Source organism: Telmatherina bonti (assembly GCF_933228915.1).
Source record: "Telmatherina bonti genome assembly, chromosome: 18".
Taxonomy (NCBI): domain Eukaryota; kingdom Metazoa; phylum Chordata; class Actinopteri; order Atheriniformes; family Telmatherinidae; genus Telmatherina; species Telmatherina bonti.
The window spans coordinates 10,211,811-10,233,311 of record NC_136616.1 but is presented as its reverse complement, the minus strand read 5'-3'; the positions used below and the strand labels follow the sequence as shown (position 1 = coordinate 10,233,311).

At 42.9% G+C, this 21,501-nt stretch overlaps 1 protein-coding gene and 1 long non-coding RNA gene across 2 annotated transcripts in view; both read left to right on the top strand.

Moving 5' to 3' along the window:
- Positions 1 to 17,679, top strand: part of LOC306769014 (SH3 domain and tetratricopeptide repeat-containing protein 1-like) — a gene marked incomplete at both ends in the record, with an annotated part of 34,161 nt that extends 16,482 nt beyond the window's left edge. Inside the window, 11 exons of the mRNA XM_079257514.1 lie at positions 1,592 to 1,732; positions 1,816 to 2,037; positions 2,109 to 2,289; positions 2,981 to 3,131; positions 6,686 to 6,808; positions 6,954 to 7,104; positions 8,654 to 8,850; positions 12,465 to 12,697; positions 12,757 to 12,761; positions 16,234 to 16,427; positions 17,512 to 17,679. Coding sequence (XP_079113640.1) covers positions 1,592 to 1,732; positions 1,816 to 2,037; positions 2,109 to 2,289; positions 2,981 to 3,131; positions 6,686 to 6,808; positions 6,954 to 7,104; positions 8,654 to 8,850; positions 12,465 to 12,697; positions 12,757 to 12,761; positions 16,234 to 16,427; positions 17,512 to 17,679 — 1,766 coding nt within the window. The remainder of the gene's footprint in view (positions 1 to 1,591; positions 1,733 to 1,815; positions 2,038 to 2,108; positions 2,290 to 2,980; positions 3,132 to 6,685; positions 6,809 to 6,953; positions 7,105 to 8,653; positions 8,851 to 12,464; positions 12,698 to 12,756; positions 12,762 to 16,233; positions 16,428 to 17,511) is intronic.
- Positions 17,680 to 17,911: 232 nt separating this feature from the next.
- On the top strand, positions 17,912 to 19,707 carry LOC306769462. The gene is made up of 3 exons (XR_013771685.1): positions 17,912 to 18,368; positions 19,222 to 19,372; positions 19,507 to 19,707. It is a non-coding gene; the product is annotated as an uncharacterized lncRNA (long non-coding RNA).
- Positions 19,708 to 21,501: the final 1,794 nt, after the last annotated feature.

Here is a 21,501-nt window from a genome sequence, read left to right as displayed (position 1 = left end):
CATCTCCATAACAAAACGGTGTCTGGAAATATTCCCCTCTGGGTGCATTTATCAGGATGGAAGTCAACCGACAGTCACTTTTTAATAAAATATAAAATAGTTTTGTTTTTTTTTTTAAATTTTGGTTTAGGAAATGAAAACGAGAAACGATAAATGGTTTTCCTGAAAGGCCTTATGCTCCTTTATCTGAACCTTCCTAACGAGGCTGCAGAAAAAGTGAATAAAAAGAGAATTAAATTATCCACAAATCTAACAAAACATTTGACAATAGAACAGAGAAAACACCAAATGTTAAAGTGAGATATATTGTATTTTATTTCAAATATCTCATTGTGAATAAAATGCAGTGGCAGAGAAGATGCTGGAGGAGCATGATGCAGCCAATCGTGTGAAGGATCAACATGACTTGGAACCCTTAGAGGAGCAGCGTCTCTCAGGGGAAAATATACAGAATTATTTTTAGTGTCAGAATTATGTTCCTCTATATAAAGCTGAAGACTTCAATTTCAGTTTTTATTTTCATAATTACACATGTGCAACCTGACAATAGCTACTAACTAACATGTTCCACTGTGGGGGAAAAAAAAAAAAAAAAAAGGAACCCCCCCCCTGAAAAGTTGCCGCTAGCTGCTTCATCCTCTGCAGAGCATGTAGAGCTGTTCTGTGGTCAGGTTTCTGGGAAATAGGACGGTGTGTCCTGCAGACTGAAGGGACTGAAGGAAGGGGGAGCATTCAGCCTGTTATCAGTGGACAATTCAAGGCCTGCGTCTCTGGAATGGGGTTGGTTTAGTGCTCATGGCGTGGACAGCTTCCACGTCTCTGAAGCTCCATCGGTGCTAAAAAGGTTTCAGAGCAACATCTGCTCCCATCCAGATAACGTCTCTTCCAAGGAAGACCTGTCAGATTGTAGCAAGACAATGCTAAACCTTACATCAATCGCAACAGCACAAAAACCTACATGGAAGACATCCATCCATCCGTTTTTCTTCACCGCTTCGTCCAATTCAGGGTCGTGTGAAGCTGGATACTATCCCAGCAATGCTGGAGCCTATGAAGAAGATATTAACTGTAGTACTTAAATAAAAGTAAGGATAAAGTGACCATTTGAGGTTTCATTGTTGAAATGTAAAAGATAGGGTGAAAACTTGCTCTTTTTTCTTTTTACTCAGGAGATCTGACTTCAGTGTGTATTGTGAGGCAAGTTAGTTCAGGTGTTCAGGGTTTCTACACAAATGTGGCGAGATTTCTCTCAAAGGGAGTTTTTATTATTCAAAGGTTACTTTTCTGTTATCTAACTGGTCCAACACACTGGAGAGCAGACTGAAGTGGATGTGGAACCTGAATAAAGATGATCCTCCTGACCTGCTCCCATCAGGATACTGGGAGGGAACAGTTGCTAATTTCCAGTTAAAAGATGATGGGAATTATGGACCTGGAACTATTTCATCATCCATGTTTCTGCCATGAGATTCAGCCTGAGTTCATTTTGTTTTTATAATTAGATGGATTCATTCTAAATCAACTTTTAAATGGCTTGATAAACAGCTGATATGATGATGATGATGATGATGAATGTATTGTTTTATTACAGGGGTGGTTCTAAACATGCGAGGCGTGGCTCTCCGGTGTGTAAAGAACCACCGCGGGGCAGCAGAGAGCTACCAGGCTGCTGCTGACATCTGTAAGGAGAATGAAGACATGCCAAACTGGGCCGTAGCTCAGGCTAACTTGGGTAAGGCTGGATTTCTTTATTTCTATCACTTTCAGATCCCTGATTTCTGTTCTGTGACTCTGTGGGGTTTTGTGTCCTTGAAGGGTTGCTGTGTTTGAAGGCTGGTGCGAAAGGTTTAGCTCAGAGGTTTCTCACTGAGGCTGTGCAGCTCTTCTCTGAGATCAGTGATGAAGGTCATGAGGAGAACTTCATCATGGTGATGCTGGAGCTGGGACAACTCTATGTGATGCAGAAGGAGCTGGACTACGGGAGAAGATGCTATGAATGGGCGTTGCTTCTGGCTATCAGAACCAGGCTGTTAGACAGTCAGTATCACACTGTCAGCGAGGTTCGTTTGGATTTTATGTCCTGTGTTGAACTGCTCGCTGTTCCCCAGGTCAGCTCAGAGCATGCAGACATCTGTGTCACCTGTATGGCCATGAGAGTCCAAACCAGGCCCGGTGTATCATCTACAGCCAGCACCAGGTCCAGCTGTTCAGATGTACTGGAGACAGAAGACAAGAAGGAGACATGCTGGAGGTCATTAGCCAACTTTACCTCAGTCTGGAAACAGATAGGTTTGTGCATATGTCTAATATGATCTCATTACTTAAATATTTAAATAAAAAATGTTTTTATTGACTTTTAAAAGTGTTCATTTTACAATTACATTATTTTTTTGTCAATGTGAAGATTAAAAAAAAGTTTTTCAAAGTTTCCTTCACAAATACTGAGTGAATCAGAATCTTATCAGTACATATGTTATTCCCAATAGGTGATAAGCAACATATCAGGGAGAGTGTTAAAAGTGAGACGTGGGGACCGCCGTGGGGACCGCCGTGGGGACCACAGCGGTCCCCACGGCGGTCCCCACAGCAGTCCCCACAGCGGTCCCCACGGCGGTCCCCACGGCGGTCCCCACAGCAGTCCCCACAGCGGTCCCCACGGCGGTCCCCACAGCGGTCCCCACAGCAGTCCCCACAGCGGTCCCCACGGCGGTCCCCACGGCGGTCCCCACGGCGGTCCCCACAGCGGTCCCCACGGCGGTCCCCACGGCGGTCCCCACAGCGGTCCCCACAGCAGTCCCCACAGCGGTCCCCACGGCGGTCCCCACGGCGGTCCGCACGGCGGTCTCCCCAAAAAGAGTCCGAGTTTTACAGCTTCAGGTTCTCCTTCAGAGTGGTTCTTCTCCTTCTTCCTCTGCAGTCACTGAACAGATATGAGCTGAACTACTCTGGTTCCAGATCAGCATTTCTAGATGTTTTTCAGGGCTTACCGAGCCGCTCTGGACTGCACGAAGAGCAGTCTGGCTATTTTCATCGACCTGGGCTGCAGGGAGAAAGAAGCATATGCCTGGCTGAAGGCAGGGAGGATCTACCAACTACTTGGCCAAACTGAGCTGGTGGACATCTACGTTCAGGTTGGAAACGGCTTCAGAAGTTCTGTAACTAGAAATTAATCCTTGAAGTTGCTGTCAGCTTTTTAATTACTATCAAACACTCATCTTTCATTTATTCTATTCTATTCTATTCTATTCTATTCTATTCTATTCTATTCTACAGTCATTTAGCAGACACTTTTATCCAAAGCGACTTACATATGAGAGTGAGAACAACACAAGCATGAAATCAAACAGTAGAAGACATCATAGGAAGGTGCTGGTGGACAGATGCGAGTCCAGTTGGACGCATATGTTGGCATGTTGTGTTACTGGATTTTTTTTTCCTCCCCACAGGATTCCTTATGTTAAAATATAGAATATAAACTACAATATTTGTTGCAAAGAGCTGGGCTAAGTTCTTCAAGTTAAAGCCGAATGTCCTTCCTATTTCTCAGGGCCTGAAATTCTAAATTCTTCTGAAAAGCTCTGAGATTGAGCATGAGGTACTGATATGTCAGTGCAATTTAAGTTGAGGGTCTTTAAATCAGGATCAACATTTAGTGTTGATCCTGATTTATGAAGTGAAACAGGCGTGGGACGTGCGTGCGCAACGCTTTGTAAATCGGGAAGTTTTTTCTGCGCCGCATTTCCTCTTTTCCGTACGTACGCCACCTGTAGTCAGCGTTGCTACGCACAGTTTGATAAATGAGGCCCCTGACCAGGAATCATAGTGTTTCCAGTCTGGAAGATCAGGCTACTTGATAGGCTGAGTACGACCACAATAGAAAGGTTTTATGTCTGAGGGCATCTCCTGTGGAGGTACAGGGAGAACAGGCCACAGACTACGGTCAGAGTAAATGCAGGACTTCTGTGCCACTGGTGAACAAGATCAAGATCCTTTAGTTTTTTAGCTTGATTGATATAATCTGCTGGGTTCTATTTTAAATCAACATACCTCAAATCATTGGCAGATGTCGACTCGAGGATAAAAACCTGAAACCTGCAGGACTCAGAATGAAGCCAGGTCAGGACAACCGTAGAATCAGACTTCAGAAAGGATCACTCTGCTGAGTTGTGCTGCAGTGAGTGCTGTCGATAGCTCCAGACTGGGTATAGTAAGCTGCTTCAAAGGAACTACACAAGATCTGGTCATTACAAAGGAAGCATCATCTCCCCACTGCGGCTTGTCTCCATGTATGCCACTGAACCGGATGCCTTTTCAGGGCCATCACAGAAGATATGTAGTTTTCTGCTCCTGACACCATGAGGTACATGAGGATTGTTTCTGTTAAACCATCCAGGAAAGCAGATGTGAACTCGGTCTGGAAGCTTGCTTTCCCATTTATTCCAGGCTTTATGCCAATTACCTGGGCTGATGGACAGGTCCCATTGTTTATTTGTGATCCAGAGTTCATTCATTATCCTTTAGTAGCCTAAAGGGTCCTACTGTAACACCAACACTTTGTACACATTTCTTATATTTAAGATTTGATAGGAAGTGGTTTTATATTTATGACCCAAAGTGTCAGAAGTATGATGTCAGCTTATTCCTAGTGCACCCTCAACGGGGTCTATTTCATTTTGATCGAGCCACAGTTCAGCACTGCCAGATCTAGCATTGTGTGGTCAGTGGTCAGACACATTCATTTCCACCTACATCTGCTCATTTTGTTTTTATTTGTAAAAGATCCATGACCTCCTTTTCCTTTTTGTACATAGTGATCAGCTTTTCATTTCTGAATGGGAGTGTATCAACTTGCCATCATAATTCAGCAGGACGTTTCGGTACAGGAACAGGGTTGTCTGGTGAGGGGAATAGACACTGGGTGGAACCAGCTGACTGACCAGTAAAAGTCAGTCCTTCTAGTGCCCATCCTAGTTTCATCCTTACTCCAGCTGGGGCCTTTGGACCACAGTGGACGTCTTCAGTGGGTGTAATGAGAACTGGATTAATTGATCCAGTAAGAATGTGTGGTTAAACCTTGGATTTGCTGGATTTTATAGGAAGATCATGCAGGTATTTATCAACAAGGATAGCACTAATCAACAAACATTATCTTGTCAGAGGTGAATGTAGCATCAATGGAAAACTTTTTCTCAGGGCATAAATCAGCAGAAAACTTGCAATTTACAGATCTACGTTCTAGTATCTCTGTTTGCTGCCTTGATAAAGTTTTTCAGGTTCCCCTCCAACCAATGATAGATCCGAACGTATGATGCTGTTACCAGGAGCTGCGCCTGGTTGTTACGAGCATCATACGTTCGGATCTATCATCTAAGATAGAGTAGGTATCAAAGGTTTGAGCCATGCAGCAACATCACCTAAGTTATGGTGAACAGTGGATACATCTTGACAAAGTTTGAGACTAGCTCTGTAGGAAGCTTACTAAACAAGCAATGAACACGTGAAGCACAACTCCGCTCTGTGGCACCCTCTCCTGGTTCAGGAGACTGCAACATACCAACCAGTGATCTCACCCTCAGACCTTCAGCATCCTCACTCACAACTTCAGGGAGATTTAGGGTTGTTTTTTTCTCTTTAAGAGCTAATTGACCTGGTTGACCAAACAGTCTCTCAAGCTGCTAAGGCTGTGGTAACAGGTTGTGTATTATAGGATAGGATAGAGCAGTGTTCCAACAAAATATAATTTTTTTTATTTCTGACTCCTCTGCTGGCAGAAGGTTTATAAATTCATAAGAGTCATTATTACGACTGAAATGAGGGAATGAAGGTTTCTCAACCGGTGATGAATATCCTGAACCTGCCATTTGCTGTACAGTTTGCTGAGGTATGCAATACTGTCAGTATGGAGCCACATTACTTGGGGGCATGCTTTAGGCTGCACACTTGAAACTTGTGGTGCCATATAGAAAGAAACTAGATGGCTGAAGGATGAAGGTTTTATTGCATATGAAGGAGCAAATGTCCTTTGAGATGGTGGTAGCTGATGGTGATAATAGTGGTGAATCCTTTTGTATATTAGAATAGTTTGTAACACATTTTTAGTAATTTAATTATCACTTGTCCCTTGTTCTGTAGTGGAAGTCTGGTGCTATTTACAACTTAGACTGTATAACTGAATCTGAACACAGATAAATGCTGTTTTTCACTCTCAGACCTGCTAAATACACTCAGATCTTCGCCTGGTGCTTGGTTATGTTTGATCCACCTGTAAAGTGAAACGTGCCGTTGTTCAAAAATGAATAAGTGAAAAGGTAAATCTACAAGCTAAGTTTAGAAAATCTACAAAAAGTTTGTACTGGAACCAGAGCATTGACCTGACCACAGGGTTCTAGTACTTGCTGCTTTTCCAGGTCCAAGCTTCACAGCTCATGAAGTTTCTGATATAGCCTGGCAACTGAAGGCCCTTCTCACAAGAAAAAACTACCATTTACTGACATTCACTGTACAAAAGAGTACAATATTAGTATATGTACATGCCATAAATAGATGTATAGCAATCCTTTTTGGATGCAGGGAACTCCATGAGTTCATCCCAAACCTGTGAGACCAGTTTTGATCCTCCACTGAAGAGGGAGCTTTCTGCATCATTTGCTGCACATTGGCCTTTTTAAAGTGTTTGTTTTTTCAGGCAGCTCAGGAAGTTTCTCTCAGCACTGGAGATACTCACTTTGTCCTGAAGCTTCTGGAAGATGCCGGAGACATTTTTTTCAACAGCTACCAGGATCGAGACAAGGCCATCACCTTCTACAGGGTAAAAAATAGGACTTTTATTTGTTCACATTGTCGTTTTAATACCTGGATGGTGTTATTATTGGTTTAATGATGGATTATTAAAAAGTGTTTTAATAAAGCTCCATAACTCTGAATGAGCTCTGTATCTGCTCTCCACCATGCAGGACCGTGCTCTTCCCATCGCAGTAAAGAGCAACAGTGCTCGTACCAGGCTGAGGTTGTGTAATAAACTAGCCGAACTCTTGTTCTGTCTCAAGCTGTATGGAGAAGCTGTAGAGTTTGCTAAGACTGCAGCGGACATCAGTATCTCTCAGGGTATGAAATGTTTTCTCAGTATAGGCTTCTGAACTTTTCTTTCACTAATTAATGTTTTCCTTGAGATCATGAATGTTGATGAGATGGGATACCTCATCTTAGTCTATGTTACCAGTTTATCATCTCAAAACAAAGCAATGGATTTCACTGAAATCACCAAACTAAATTTATTTATTTTCTCTTCATAACTCACCTTTTAACAATGTTACTAACCAGGTTTTTATATGATGCACTGATTAGCCTGAAGGAAATACCTTTCAAAAAGATCTGAGCTATTCAAGGCAACCAGGGACACCCTTAAACACCACCTGTGAGATCCTGAGGTATTCTCAGGCCTGAAGAGATATGCAATCCCTGGGTCTTGCCTGGGGTCTACTATCATGCTTGAAAGACCTCCAAAGGCAGGCAAACAGTTAAATCCTAAAACCGTACAACCTTGACTGACACCTTTCAATGTCCAGAAACAGCTGCTCTACTGTGCTTCCCTCTGGATGATCAGCCTCCTTTCCCCATCTGTAAGGCTGGGTCCAGCCACCATCCAAAGGAAACTCCTTTAGCTGCTTGTGTCTCATTGTTTCAGTTGGTAATCAAATCTGAAGGTCATGTGTAATGGTTGGAACATTGCCGGCCCATCTGAAGCTTCATGGGACCAAGGCGAAGCCTTTCTTGCTGCTGATAAAGGACCAATCCTTCCATGAGATAGTTGAACTCTGTGCCACGATTTGGGTTTTTTTTGTGCTTTGTTTTCGGGCTTCCTGTTTTATTTTGTAGTTTTTCCTGTTTAGTTCCCTTGGTTCTTGGTTAACTTCATAGATTTCCTGTTCATTGAGTTCACCTGGTCTTGCTTCAGTTCATTCCGTACACCTGTTTCTTGTTTGGTTCCCCAGTGTATTTATACCCCTCAGTTTCATTCCTTGGTTGCTGGATCATTTTGTTACTTAGTTTGTTTGTTCTTAGTCTCCTGGGTTAAAATAAATTAGTCCTGAACCTGCATCCCTGTTCCCTCGTCTCTGCGTTTGGGTCCACTCCTTCACCATCTCCACTGCCCGCCATGACAGTCTGCTTGAGACAGGGACTGATCCCTTAACCACAGGGAGTCCTGCACATGAACAGTGGCCTCAGACTTGGATGAGCTCATTTAATCCCAGTTTCTTCACGCTCAGCTGCTAACCAGTCCAGTGTGAGCTACAGGGCATTGGTTTTAAGAAGCCAACATATCATCTGCAGAAAGCAAAGATGTAACCTTAAGTCCTTTGAGTAAGACCCCTCCTCTCCCTGACTGCGGTTTGAGATCCCGAGTGACAATCGGCAGCCCTGGTGAAGTCTTGTAATGCTCTGTGATCCACATTTGTAAGGTCAAACCCCCATGGCCTCTTCAGTATCTGCAGGTAAAGGTCTGGTAATAAAACAGCTGTTACTGCTGGTAACTAAACCATTACACATTAACCAGTAACTAGCAATGATTTTACAAACATACTCAAAGCTGCCCTGAGTTAGACACTTGCAAACAGTTTGAAGTTTAATGTCTTTGTGTTTTTTCTCCATGTAGGCGAGTGTCTGAATGAACGAGTGTCGTACCACCGACTGGCCTCTCTGTACCGCTGTCTGCAACAGCATGAACTGGCTGAACACTATTACCTGAAAGCTCTCTGTCTTTGTCCAACACCTCTGCAATTTGATGAGGAAACACTGTATTATGTGAAGGTGTACCAGACACTGGGGGACATCATTTTCTGTGATCTAAAGGTAAAACTGCTATTACAATTTAATTTATAATGTCATCACAATAACAGACAGTAACACGGCAGCATTATGCCTTTATTCCCCTAGCGTCAAATTACTACATTTACAACCCTTCCACTTCATTTTAACATGACATTAAGCCGCTTCACATTTGGTTATATTACAAAGAGCCGTTCTCCACTGTGCAGGTGATGTTAAGATGAAAACTCCTTCGGCTCAGAAACTTGCAGGATCAGTGAGTTACTGTTTGGCTTGCTTAGTAACAGAAAAGGAGAAGGGAAAGCAACATTTCTCCTCTGATACTCTTTTCTGTTGCAAGTGGCTTAGTCAACATATAAGCCTTCATGCCTACTTTTTGACAGTACTGTCATTTTATTGGTCCATTCTCCACACTCTGACTCAAGTAATCATATGATTAGGAATGAAGGCAAGGTGGCAGAGATGGCTACTCAGGACTCTTAGGCTCAGACTCAAGCTACACATAAACTGAACAATCTTTTTTTTTCATGGTCTTTTACAATCGTCCGATTTCTGGTAAGGTCTCTTCATGGGTCCCGGAGAGGAGGGTCCATCGGATAGTCGAATCTCGGATTGAGGAGGAGCAGTCCCAGTCCCAGTCACGGAACAGTGGACCAGCTCTATACCCTCTTTGGGGTCTTGGAGGGGCCATGGGAGTTTGTCCAATATGTCAACATGTATTTTGTGGACTTGGAGAGGACATTTGACCATTTCCCCCAAGGACTCCTCTCGGGGGTACTCCAGGAGTATAGGGTACCGGCACAGCTCATGACCATAGGTGAGGGTAGGAACGTAGATCGACTGGTAAACCGAGAGCTTTGCCTTCTGACTCAGCTCCTTCTTCACCACGACAGATCGGCGCATTACTGCAGACGACGCACCGATCCGTCTGTCGATCTCGCGCTCCATCCTTCCCTCATTCGTGAACAAGACCCCGAGATATTTAAACTCCTCCACTTGAGGCAGGATCTGACTCCCGACCCGGAGAGGGCAATCCACCCTATTCCGGCTGAGGACCATGGTCTCAGATTTGGAGGTGCTGATTCTCATCCCAGCCGCTTCACACTCGGCCGCGAATCGCTCGAGCGAGAGCTGGAGATCACGACCAGATGAAGCCAACAGGACCACGTCATCTGCAAAAAGCAGGGACCCAATCCTGAGGCCACCAAGCCGGATCCCCTCAACACCTTGGCTGTGCCTAGAAATTCTGTCCATATAAGTTATGAACAGAATCTGTGATAAAGGGCCGCCTTGGCGGAGTCCAACCCTCACTGGAAACGAATCCGACTTACTACCGGCAATGCGGACCGAGCTCTGACACCTGTCGTACAGGGACCGGACAGCTCGCACAAGGGGGTCCGGTACCCCATACTCCCGGAGTACCCCCCACAGGAGCCCCCGGGGGACACGGTCGAACGCCTTCTCCAGGTCCACAAAGCACATGTAGACTGGTTGGGCAAACTCTCATGCCCCCTCCAAGACCCCAAAGAGGGTATAGAGCTGGTCCACTGTTCCGCGACCAGGACGAAAACCACACTGCTCCTCCTCAATCCGAAGTTTGACTATCCAGCGGACCCTCCTCTCCAGGACCCCTGAAGGAGTTAGGTTATTAAAAACTTAAAAACAACAGATCAAAAACGGAGCAGCAAACTGCAAAATCTGTGGTGTAACAGAAATCCAGGATGCTGGACCCACTAACATTCACCTTCACCCACCTTAAACACACCTGGAGGGGTTGGTCACTGTCAGAAGAATGCTTAAAGTTAGCATCTCTGTTAGCAACAAGCTTAAGGCCCATTAATGCTTCCTTACATACGTAAATGGGGATCTCCATTTTGAATGTTGTCAGATGTAGCTGCCGTCATTATGTCTTTTACATTGCCATAGCGGTTAAGTCTGTTCATTCTCCAGTGAGCAGGCTAAGTTCAGAGTGAACTTCTGCGTTTTGACTAGTGATGTGAGTTGCAGTTCTGAGGTGTCAGAATAAATAATCTGAATTAATCTTTTCCAAATAATCTTAGAATTTTTTAGGAAACAACTTTCAGTGTGTTGCAGTGATTTCAACAATGACGTGTTGAAGTCTCACTGGAGGAAAGTACCGTCTGGCTGACTGGCAAAGTCATGGTTCTCTGTATTTTGATCTCTGTCATTTATTAGAAGTTTGATTTGTGGTTATTTTTGAATGAATGGAAAAATAACCCAAATTACCAGGAATTAAAACAATGTGGCAGTGTAAAGCTAAGTAAAAGACAACAGGCACAAGATGTTGTAGTGTAGGACAAACAAGGACCCAAGTGCAGATTGGATGTGGATACTAGGACAGGTTTATTGTTCTCCTGGGCAGAATGGTAGGTGGCCAGGCAGGCAGGTTGGCGGGCAGGCAGGCTGGTTGGCGGGCAGGCAGGCAGGTTGGCGGGCAGGCAGGCAAGAATCATGCACTGGTGACAGAACAGACAGTTGTGAAACAAGCAGTTTAAATTCTTAAGCAGAAATGCTGCAATGGCCGAGAGCTGTTACCACAGATGAAACAACAATCAGGCGATGACTGGTGAACTGAGCTGGCCTTTTATCTTGCTGCTGCTGCTGATTACCCGATGAGAACCTGGTGTGGACTTGATTGCCAGGGAAACAGGCACACCCACTGCAGCACAGGTCAGAGCAGGAACCACAACACAAGAGCCTATATGGAGTCACTTCAAGTGTTTTTTGCTTTGAGACTGAACACAAAAACATCTACTTCTATTCATAATTTTATGATCCCTCATCAGTCACAGCAAATAAAAAAACAAATTCATTCACAAATAAACTGGATATAAAAATTGTCTCAAATATAAAGGCTCAGTGTCCCTCTCCGTGAATTATTCACCTGAGCCCCATGTTGAGGATCCAGACCCACCAACCAGGATGAGGGACTGACTGGATGTGTGGTACGCGTCCACAGTTAGAAATTATTTTTCACAAGTTATTCTCTGACTTTACTGTGATGAAACGCAGGAAAATTAATTATTTTATTCGTGTTTGTTATTGAATTTTGTTTATTTCATGGAGACGAGATCGTGTTATGTTTTGATTTTTGCTTCTCTACGATGAAAGGCTTAGCAGCTACTCTCTGCTGCTTTATATATCTGTAACAGAAACGGTTAAACAAGTCAAGTGCAAAATATAAAGTGGAGAGATATGGTCTCTTGTGATAATTCCCTTCAGAACCCTTCACTGCCCCCTAAAAAATAAAATGAAATAATATTTAAAAAAAAAAAAAAAAAAAATATATATATATATATATATATATATATATATATATATGTATATATATATATATTTTTTTTTTAAAGGAAACCATCATTGCAGCATTTTTTATTAAACTGGGACTCTTCAGAACATTTCTGAAACAGAATAATACAGTAATTGGGAATTACATTCGTCCAATCAAGCAAAAAGGAATCTATGGACTAGTTTTTCTGCATCACTTTGAGACAGGATGTTCCTGATTCTGGGAATGTCATGTCTGTGGGAGAAGGTGATTTTACAAAACAGAAGAAAAATCCAACCATGCAGTAAAATACCATGTGACTAGTGAGAATGGTCTTCTCCCTCTGCAGGACCCCTTCGATGCTGCTGGATACTACCACCTGGCTCTGGCTGCAGCCATGGATCTGGGTAACAAGAGGTCTCAGCTGCAGCTGTGCACCCGCCTGGCCACCATTTACCACAACTTCATAGTAGACCGAGAGCTCTCCCTCTTCTTCTACCAGAAGGCTCGAGCGTTTGCTGCAGAGCTGAATGTTAGAAGGATCAACATCTCATCCCATCAGCAGTGTAGCAGCGGATCCCAGTATCAGACATCTGGACCATAGGTCAGTCACTGCATGTTATATGTTGGACTTTTACCAGCTGTGGTAAGACTGTCAGAAAGACTGAAGGAAAACATTCCCAGGCCTGGATCTGTTGCTTTAAACCTGCCGGTCACCAGAACAGCTTTCCTACTTCTTCTATTAATATAGATTATATAAAGATTAATATATTAAATAGTTTCACCTCTACATGTTTTCTCTACATTACACAATTACATTCACCTTTACAAGATACTTTGAGTTGGCGAATCGTGTCAGGAAGTTTGATATGAGTTTGAATTATCCTGATTATTTTAGAAGTCAGATTTTGTTCATTTTTATCGGTGTTGACATTTTCTTTGAGGTACTTTGGATTCTTTAAGATGAATAAGAAAGGAGCTGCTTGGAGGAAATTGGTTTCACTTGTAATCGTACCTTCTGTCGGTGACAGGGGACATCTGTACACTTTTTTATTGGTCTGTCAGAGATGATGATAGATGAATGGTTCTGGAGCTGTGTGTTTTTTACTCATTTATATGTGGAAATGGTGAAAAGCGTAGAAGAATTGATCAACAAAGTCTTTAATGATGTCCCCAACTTCAGCAGCTTGTCATTTTAATTGGAAGATTAAAAAGTGATTTATATATTTTATCAGACTATAGAGGAAGATGTGGGAATCGTCCACTAGTGTCTTCCTCACGATGTGAATATGTGATATGTGAATATGATTAATAAAGTGACTGATTTCTTTCATTGCTGCTGATTCTGTGTTGCTTAATAACTCTGTTTTCGCTGACTCTTCAGTCAAGAGGGGTGTTCCACATGGATGGAGTGAGGAACAGCCGGGTTTATCTTGATGAGTTTGGCTTGAGAGTTGTGCTTCATTCATGTGGCTTATTTAAATACCTGCTGAGTAACTATAATTACTTATTCAGCAGATCTGCCCTGCTTGTGGCAGACCAATGTTCAAGTTTAGCTTAACTGTCTCGAAGATTGTCTGATGGACTGAAACAGACTCCTAAATTCTCTCCTGTCACTCATTTTGCTACATAAATAAATAAATAAATAAATAAAATAACACTCATTACCACAGTCTCAAAAATGAATTAACCAGTCAGTGCCAGTGCAACTAAAGAAACACAACTATACAGGTAACTATAAATGTTTTTCATCGAAACTAATTAATACCTTATTCATCCCCCTCCTGACCTACACTGCCTCTGGTTGGCTAACAGTAATACAGGGATCAGCTGAGTCCTGTCCATACAGGCCCAGAATATTTCCTGTGGAGTGCAACAGACAGATGAGAGATGGAACGAGAGAGAAAAGAGAAAGTAAATACAGAGAGATAGAGAAAGATATGACAGAGTTCCTTTTTGGCTTTTGGCTTGCCCTTTTATTGATGACCTTTTAGCATCAAAGGGAAGGAAAAGCTCATTTATACAGTGCAATTTTTATGCAGGTCTGGGGGGGGTTAAATAAAAACTCTAGGTTGTATTTACTTTTAAAAGAGATTTTATAGATTATGTAGTGACTTGGAAAATATTCTGAGGGCAGGATTGGTAAGTGCCTTCCACACTGACACATCAGATGAAGATGAAGACTTTCCAGCATCAAGAATAAACCAAGAAGAAGTTGTAGGAACATCTGCTGCATCATCTGGTGATGATGATGATGGATCTATCTTCCCCTGTGGTGTGAGAAAACCTCACCAATGTCTCAGAAGGATTCTTCTCTTATATTCTATGTTTTCAAGTTTTTCTGACTTTACGTTCTGCCTTTTCTTGGCCAGCCTTCTGATTGGTTGTTTTATCATGTCTGTGGTTTTCCTGGACAGAGACGGTGCTGCTTGGACAAAGTTTTTCAGGGAAATTTAGCTATTTATTTTTCCTCATCATGATGTTTCTGTAGGCAAGGTGTGTGTTGTACTTCCTGCTCTGTGAACCAGCATAATACATGAATCCCTTCCATCCACATGCTGTATTTCTGTCTTTTCTACATCATGTTTGACTCATCCACAGGGAATCTGTTATGTAGACAGAGAAACAGCAAAGTTCAAGAGTTTAAGTCTGTGGAGTGTAAAACACTGCAGAAGGGCGATAAAAGAAAAAGAACAGATATTATAGAGCTGCATGCGTCCAGAAACAGCCTGTAAGCGCCCTGCTGCAGAACAAAGAGTCCTGTGTTGCTGCATTCATCGCTGGACCAGATCCAGCTGCCTGCCCCTCATCTGTCCAAACAAACCTGGACTGGTATATTCCTTGACCTGGTTCTGACTGCTGCCTGTCAGAGAGGTCAACAATTAAAAACAGCTTCACATCTGTAATGAGTTTGTGTCTGGAGGGAGGGATCCGTGTCAGGGAGGAAATACATTTTTACCAAGTGAGATCATTTAGCATCGAGGTTCTGTCTGAATCTTCTTTGGTAGTTTTTACTCCACTTTCTACTGGAAGGGATGGTGTTGATCAAATTTGTCTGGAGAGATCATCTTCAATATGATATTAAGCTACAAAATATTGGTACTTTCCAACAATAAATATAAATAAAAAATAAACAAGGTGTATCTCATATTGTTCCATGATGGGTTCTTCTGGCGAGTTGTGACATTATAAATGAACAAATATTAGAGGACTTTCAATCCAAACTGATTTCCACTTTAATCACAGTAATCTAAAAACATCTGACATATTCTGACAGCAGACCTTTAAGCTGAATTTGTGGATTTCAGACTGAATCCTGTCTGGTTTCAGTGCCTGAGGAACCCAGGTTAACCAGCAGTCAGCCTTGCTGGTGCACACAGAGATTCCTCCTAATTCTGTTGACCTTTTTGTATTTAGCTCTGTAGATGGAGGGATCTTCAAAGTTTTGACAATTTTACATTGAAAAACATTTTTCAAAAATATTTCTACATTTGTCGGGCTGGTTTGTCTCAGATTGGTGAATCTTTACCTCTGAGTGACTCTGCCTCTCAGTGATGTTACTGGCCTGTTGCCATTTAACCTGATTGGTTCAGTAGCTCCTCCAGTGTTTTATTTGTACCATTTACTGTTCCAGTTTTTTGTTGCTGCTGTTCCAACTTTTTACAGATATTTTGCTGTTTTCAAAAATTAGCTCATATTTTCCACGTATTTATTCAATTCAATTCAGCTTTAATCATGCAGTGCCAACTTACAACTTCATCTCAGGGCTCTTTCCAGACAAATCAATTTAAGATAATCAATTGTGATTTAATTATCTAAGAAATAATAGTTTTGGAAAAGAAAACCTGTTGGGATCTGGTGAGACTTTCAGCGGTCATCCACCAGAGGTCCACTTGGTGCAAACTAAGTCTGCAGGAGGGCTGAATCTCCAACAGGTTTTCTGCTGAACACCTGGATTTCTTCTGGATCATCAGGCGAGGACAAGAGGAGTCTGCTGCCCATGTGGTAACTTCAAGCTCTCTGAGTGATCCTCTTAAATCGTTGGTCCCTCTGATGATCTGTGCAACTTCTCCTTATTCCTTTCACGAAAGGATTATTCTCTGAAACTCCTGGATCAGCTCCATTGAGACTCCCCGGCCTTCACAACCACCCCTTCTCTGTTTGTGAGATCTTTGGATGTCCTCAACTGGCTCAGGACTCCTCTTTTACCTTCTACAGCCACACCTGTCTGCCCTCCAGCTCACCTCTTCACTCCATTTCAGGAACTGCTCAGATCTCACCTGTTATTCAACACATCTTCATCAAGATCGCTGTAAATAATCCCCAAAGGGAAATTCAATATTGTAGTATATAATAATTTGAGGAGGTCTTGTTCCAGAAGCTGATGGCTGCTGGCAGGAATGATCTTCTGTATCTTTCAGTCTTGCATCGGACCTGAAGAAGCCTCTCACTGAACACACTTTGTTGTTTCATCACTGTGTTGTGGAGAGGGTGTGAAGAATCCTCCATCAGCTTCGTCAGACATGGGAAGCCGTTCACGGACAGAGACTATATGAAAGAGTCAGTCGTTAAGATTTCAGAACACCTGTTTGTGGATTTTAAAAACAAGACTGAAATTGTACAGAAAATCAAAGAGATGCCCCTCTCTGCGATGACTGTCAAAGACAGAACCATAAAAATGGCATTTAATATCACAAAAAAACAAATTAAAGACATCAATTCAGCCGCAGCATACTCGATTGCCTGCGATGAGTCCAAAGACAAAAGTGACATTAAACAAATAGCACTGTTCTGCTGATACATGAACTCTGGACTACAGGAAGAAATGGTTGAGCAGTACCACTAAAAGGCCTGACACGGGGGCAGGACATCTGTGAGGATGTGCTTGATTGTTTAAGAGCCAAAGAAATAATAACAACCCACCTGGTGTCAGTGGCTACTGATGGGTCACCAAGTATGACTGAAGCCCAAAGGTGCTTTGCGGCGTGACTGTAGAAGTCACTGGATAAAAAGCTTCTGACGTTTCATTGCATCCTTCACCAAGAGGAACCGTGCACTCAAACCTTTCCTCCAGAATGCACAGAGGTAATGAATGTTGTCATTAAGATTGTCAATAAAAAAATGGCAATAGGTTCAAATCACTGTCAGTTCCGCTCATTACTGGATGAGGTGGGGAGCACGTACTCTAATCTCCTGCTGCGTGAGTGCGGTGGCTGTCCACAGGAGAGGTGCTGAAACACTGCTGCATGTCTGGGGGAAGTGAAAACTTTCATGAGGAGCAAAGGGCTCACCTTTCCTAAGCTGGAGATGCCAGAGACAGCACACGACACTTCTTCACACGCCGTCTCCCAGTCCGTGCCCCTGGTACTCTGAGTTGGACTTTGAACCATTTTGAGAGACGCCCTGGAGCGTCGGGGAAGGAGGGTGGGGCGGACGGTGTGGACGGAGGTCTGCGCTTAGGGGGACGAAGGCGAAGCGAGCGCCTGCGACTGCCCCAGCCGCGGGGACGAAGGAGCGGGTCCTTCTCCCCGATTGATGGCAAAGCGACCCTCAGACAGGCGTAGCCCAGGAAGAACCCGTGGCCGCAATGTGCGTGTGAAGTGTCGATGATCAGTGTGTCCTGCAAATCACATTAGTTCTCGCAGCTAGCTGCGTTCTACATCGACGCCGAGTGATCCACCGCTAAGAGTTGTCAGAGTTTTTGGTTTGCTTGGGAGGCCACACTTTCTGAGACAACGGGGGTTTGGGCGGGCGACGCGCGCAGGCACCCCGCGCCGCCCGGAGGCGGAGGGCGGCGACGCTACGCGGCCGTCCGTCGCTGGACAACACCTCCCGGGTTCCACAGAATTTTTTTTAAATTTTCTCCCGGGGATTTCGACATCCCGAGGAGCTATTTGCATTAACCAGCCCCTTTTCAACCCTAAATACACCTGCTGGACCTGCCTCAGTTGCTATTAGCAACAAGCTTTGTGAAGATGTGCGAGCAGCGATCATGTCCACTGCTCGGTTGTCAGTTACCAAAACCAATAACGGAAGGTTTTTTCTCTCCCTTCATCAGCGGACCAAACTACCAGGAACAGATGGATTACACTATTTTTTGCTGATAATGCACCTGCATCTCTGCCGGCTGCGGCCTCCGTTTGTGCCAAACATTTTGCTAACATTTGGGAAAATACCAGGTGAAGACAACTCATCAACTCAGTTGGAAAGAGGGGGGGTTGCAGCTGTAAGCCGCTCAGCATCAATGCAGTCGGTAAGTGTCACTACCGCTATAATGTTCTGCTTTGTGTGACAGAGGTGACTTGAGCTAATCACAATAAGGCTAATGCTAACGGCTATGCTAACGGGACGAGCCGGAAGGTTTAACGTCCTGCAGCGTACAAATGAGCCCCAGGTTTTCATTCATTCATTCATTTTCCGAACCGGTTATTCCAATTCAGGAAGCTGGAGCCTATCCCAGCTGGCTTTGGGCGACAGGCAGGGTACACCCTGGGCAGCTCGCCAGTCCATCGCAGGGCCGCCCCAGGTTTTATTTTCTTATATCTATCCTATGTAAATGTTTGTAAATGACTTCTCTATTTATTATTTTTCACGCCTGCTACCACACAATAAGTACTCATGATGGATGTAGCTTGCTCTCCCCAACATGACATGCAGTTGTAATAATCATAATGATAATTTAACAAGGTGACCATCATGTAGTCTGACATTGGCACCTATAGGATGTCGGCAGGGAGGATATTTTATTTCCAATCCTCGTCCTCCTGACATCTTCACGTCATGTTTGTAAAACGGGAGCTGTGCAGGATTATCTGCAGCTGCAGCCTCTGTGGATGTGGAGGTCTGTGTATAACTGTGTGAAATAAAATAAGTGTGTTTTTAAAATTCTATGTTAATATTTTAGTGTGAAAACCTGTTTTATTTAATCAGCTTTTGAAAAATAAAAGTATGCAAAGCACTTTGTGTTGCCTTTGGCATGAAAGTGCTTTATGAAGTTTGATTTGATTTATTTGTATTACAATATTTGATTACTCTTAAACTGCAGCTATTTACACCTACAATCTATTTATGTGATGATCTGATATTTTTATAACTTGTATTTGCAGATTTTAGTCCAGCACATCTCACGCCATGCACAGCACCAGCGGTCCACTGTTGTCTAAAAGTTGATGTTGGAGCAGACTGACCCTACAATGCAGGCAACACCTGGAACACAGCTGTCATCAAGGACTTTCTACCCTCTCCTCAGAAATACAGGTTTGTCGTTTGTTTAATTTCACAAACAAACAACACATAACACAACATAACACATCAAACACATATACATTCTTAATGGAAGCTAAGAGGCACTTTTATTGCTTGTTCTGATGTGAGTATCTGGTTCCTTGCAGAAAAGCAACCCAGACGACAGCAGTGAAGGTAACATCTCAGCCAGTCTGAAGGAAGATGATGATGATGAAGATGGTGTGGAGGATTGCTCATCCGGCTCCAGAACCACGAGAGGCCACATAAAACCTAGAAAACTCAGCTACTGTGTTAACAGAATCAATAACTAAGAGTGAAAATGACCATTTTTATTTTATTACATTGAAAATGAGCATTGATATTATTTCTGTACACTAATAAAGATATTGTGTTTTAAAGAGCTGTATTTTTTTTTTTTTTTTACTTCAGATTTACATTTTACATTCAGTAGTCAGATGCATAAATGTGTATATGGTAAAGATGTGTATTTACTTTAATTCAATTGCTATTGTCCTCAGTGACTGCAGCAAAGTTACGACTTGTTATATGTAATATGAAATGGCAAGAACATAAAAAATCACCTTTTACAGTTATTTGTCATTTGTTTAGCTTTATTTCTGAATTTTTGGGCATTGAAGAGAAACTTGCCTCTCATTCCCTCCGACAGGTAAATGTACATAATCCTGCTTATAAATATTTCCTGCATTTTGTAATGAAAAAGCATTGAAGCAGACTGGTTCCACGCCAGGATGTTGGGTCAGACGGAGCAGTTTAGACCTGCTTTATCCTTATCCTTAGCTTTATCCTTAAAAAAAGACATTTTATTTTCTAAACACAGTAATAATATCTTGGCATGTGCAGCTTAACAAACAATTAGACCAACATAATAGATGGTAAGTGATGCTGGAATTTATAAAACACGAGATATTAGTCAGCAGGAAGCCTGATCAATGATAGAAGATATATGACTTCATGTTATTTATCTGTACAGTAACACAGCAGCCCACATCAGTGTCTGCATCAACCAGAGATCTGTCAGGTTGACATAACGACATTTTTCACACTCCTGGCTAAAACGGGAAATCTAATTAATTTAGAAAACCACGTGACGGTAAATAAAACCTCAATAAAAAAGCGCAGCTCCGTGAAACTCCGTGTGGTTAAAATGTGTGTGTGTTTATCTGGGTGCAGCTGGACACTGAACGTACCGACCGGTTCAGTCAACATCCGTTTTTACATCTGTAACTTCGGATTGTGTGTGTATTATGATGTCTGGACATGCATAAAGAAGGCACATGTAGGTCTTTAGCTGAAGCTTTATTAACATGCCTCCACATGGGAACGTGTCACCTCCTAATGTGTCCTACCGGATACCACATAACATTAGTTCCTATCTAAATGCTCCCAGTACATCTCCCCCCTTTTGCTTAGGGTCTATATTTCCATTTATTTTCCACAGGACCTTTTTCTTATTATTTAGCCATTCTTGTTTCTGTAGCCTTAAACATATAAAACATAATATTCAATAAACATTTAAGTGCTTTTACAATATGTCAACGTTGCACTAACCTTACCTTTTCTTTCCTCTTTTTTTTTTTTTTTTTTTTACAGTGTCACAGTTCTAATAAACATTTCTAACAAATATGACACAGAACCTGTCTAGGGGTCAGGTCCGACCGCCTGGGTCCCCAAAGCTGTGCAGGGATTATTCTGCCCTGTGGACCACAGCGTTCTAACTTTTTATAAGTCCAGTCTCTGCGGAGTGCGAACAACTCGCCCCGATCTTGTGACTGTGGCACCCTCAGGAATCACTCTGATGTGAGATCTGTTTCTCCTGAGATGTCCCGATGGCATGTCAATGTTGTAGGACCTCGGGGTGTTGGCTGGACTGCTGATTGTTCCTGAGTCATTGGTGTTCTTCACCCAGACCTTTTGTCCTGGTCTGAGCTCTTGTTTTATTTGTGTTTTGTGTCTCTTGTTGAACCAGATAGCTTGTTTGTGTTTCTGATCCTGGTCTTTCCTCCGAAATAGTTGAAGATTTGGCCATTTTGGTTGAAGTTTCTCCTGACTGACGGGCAGCGGTGTCCTGATGTTGCGACCCATCAGCAACTGTGCAGGTGACGAGCCATGAGCCAAGGGTG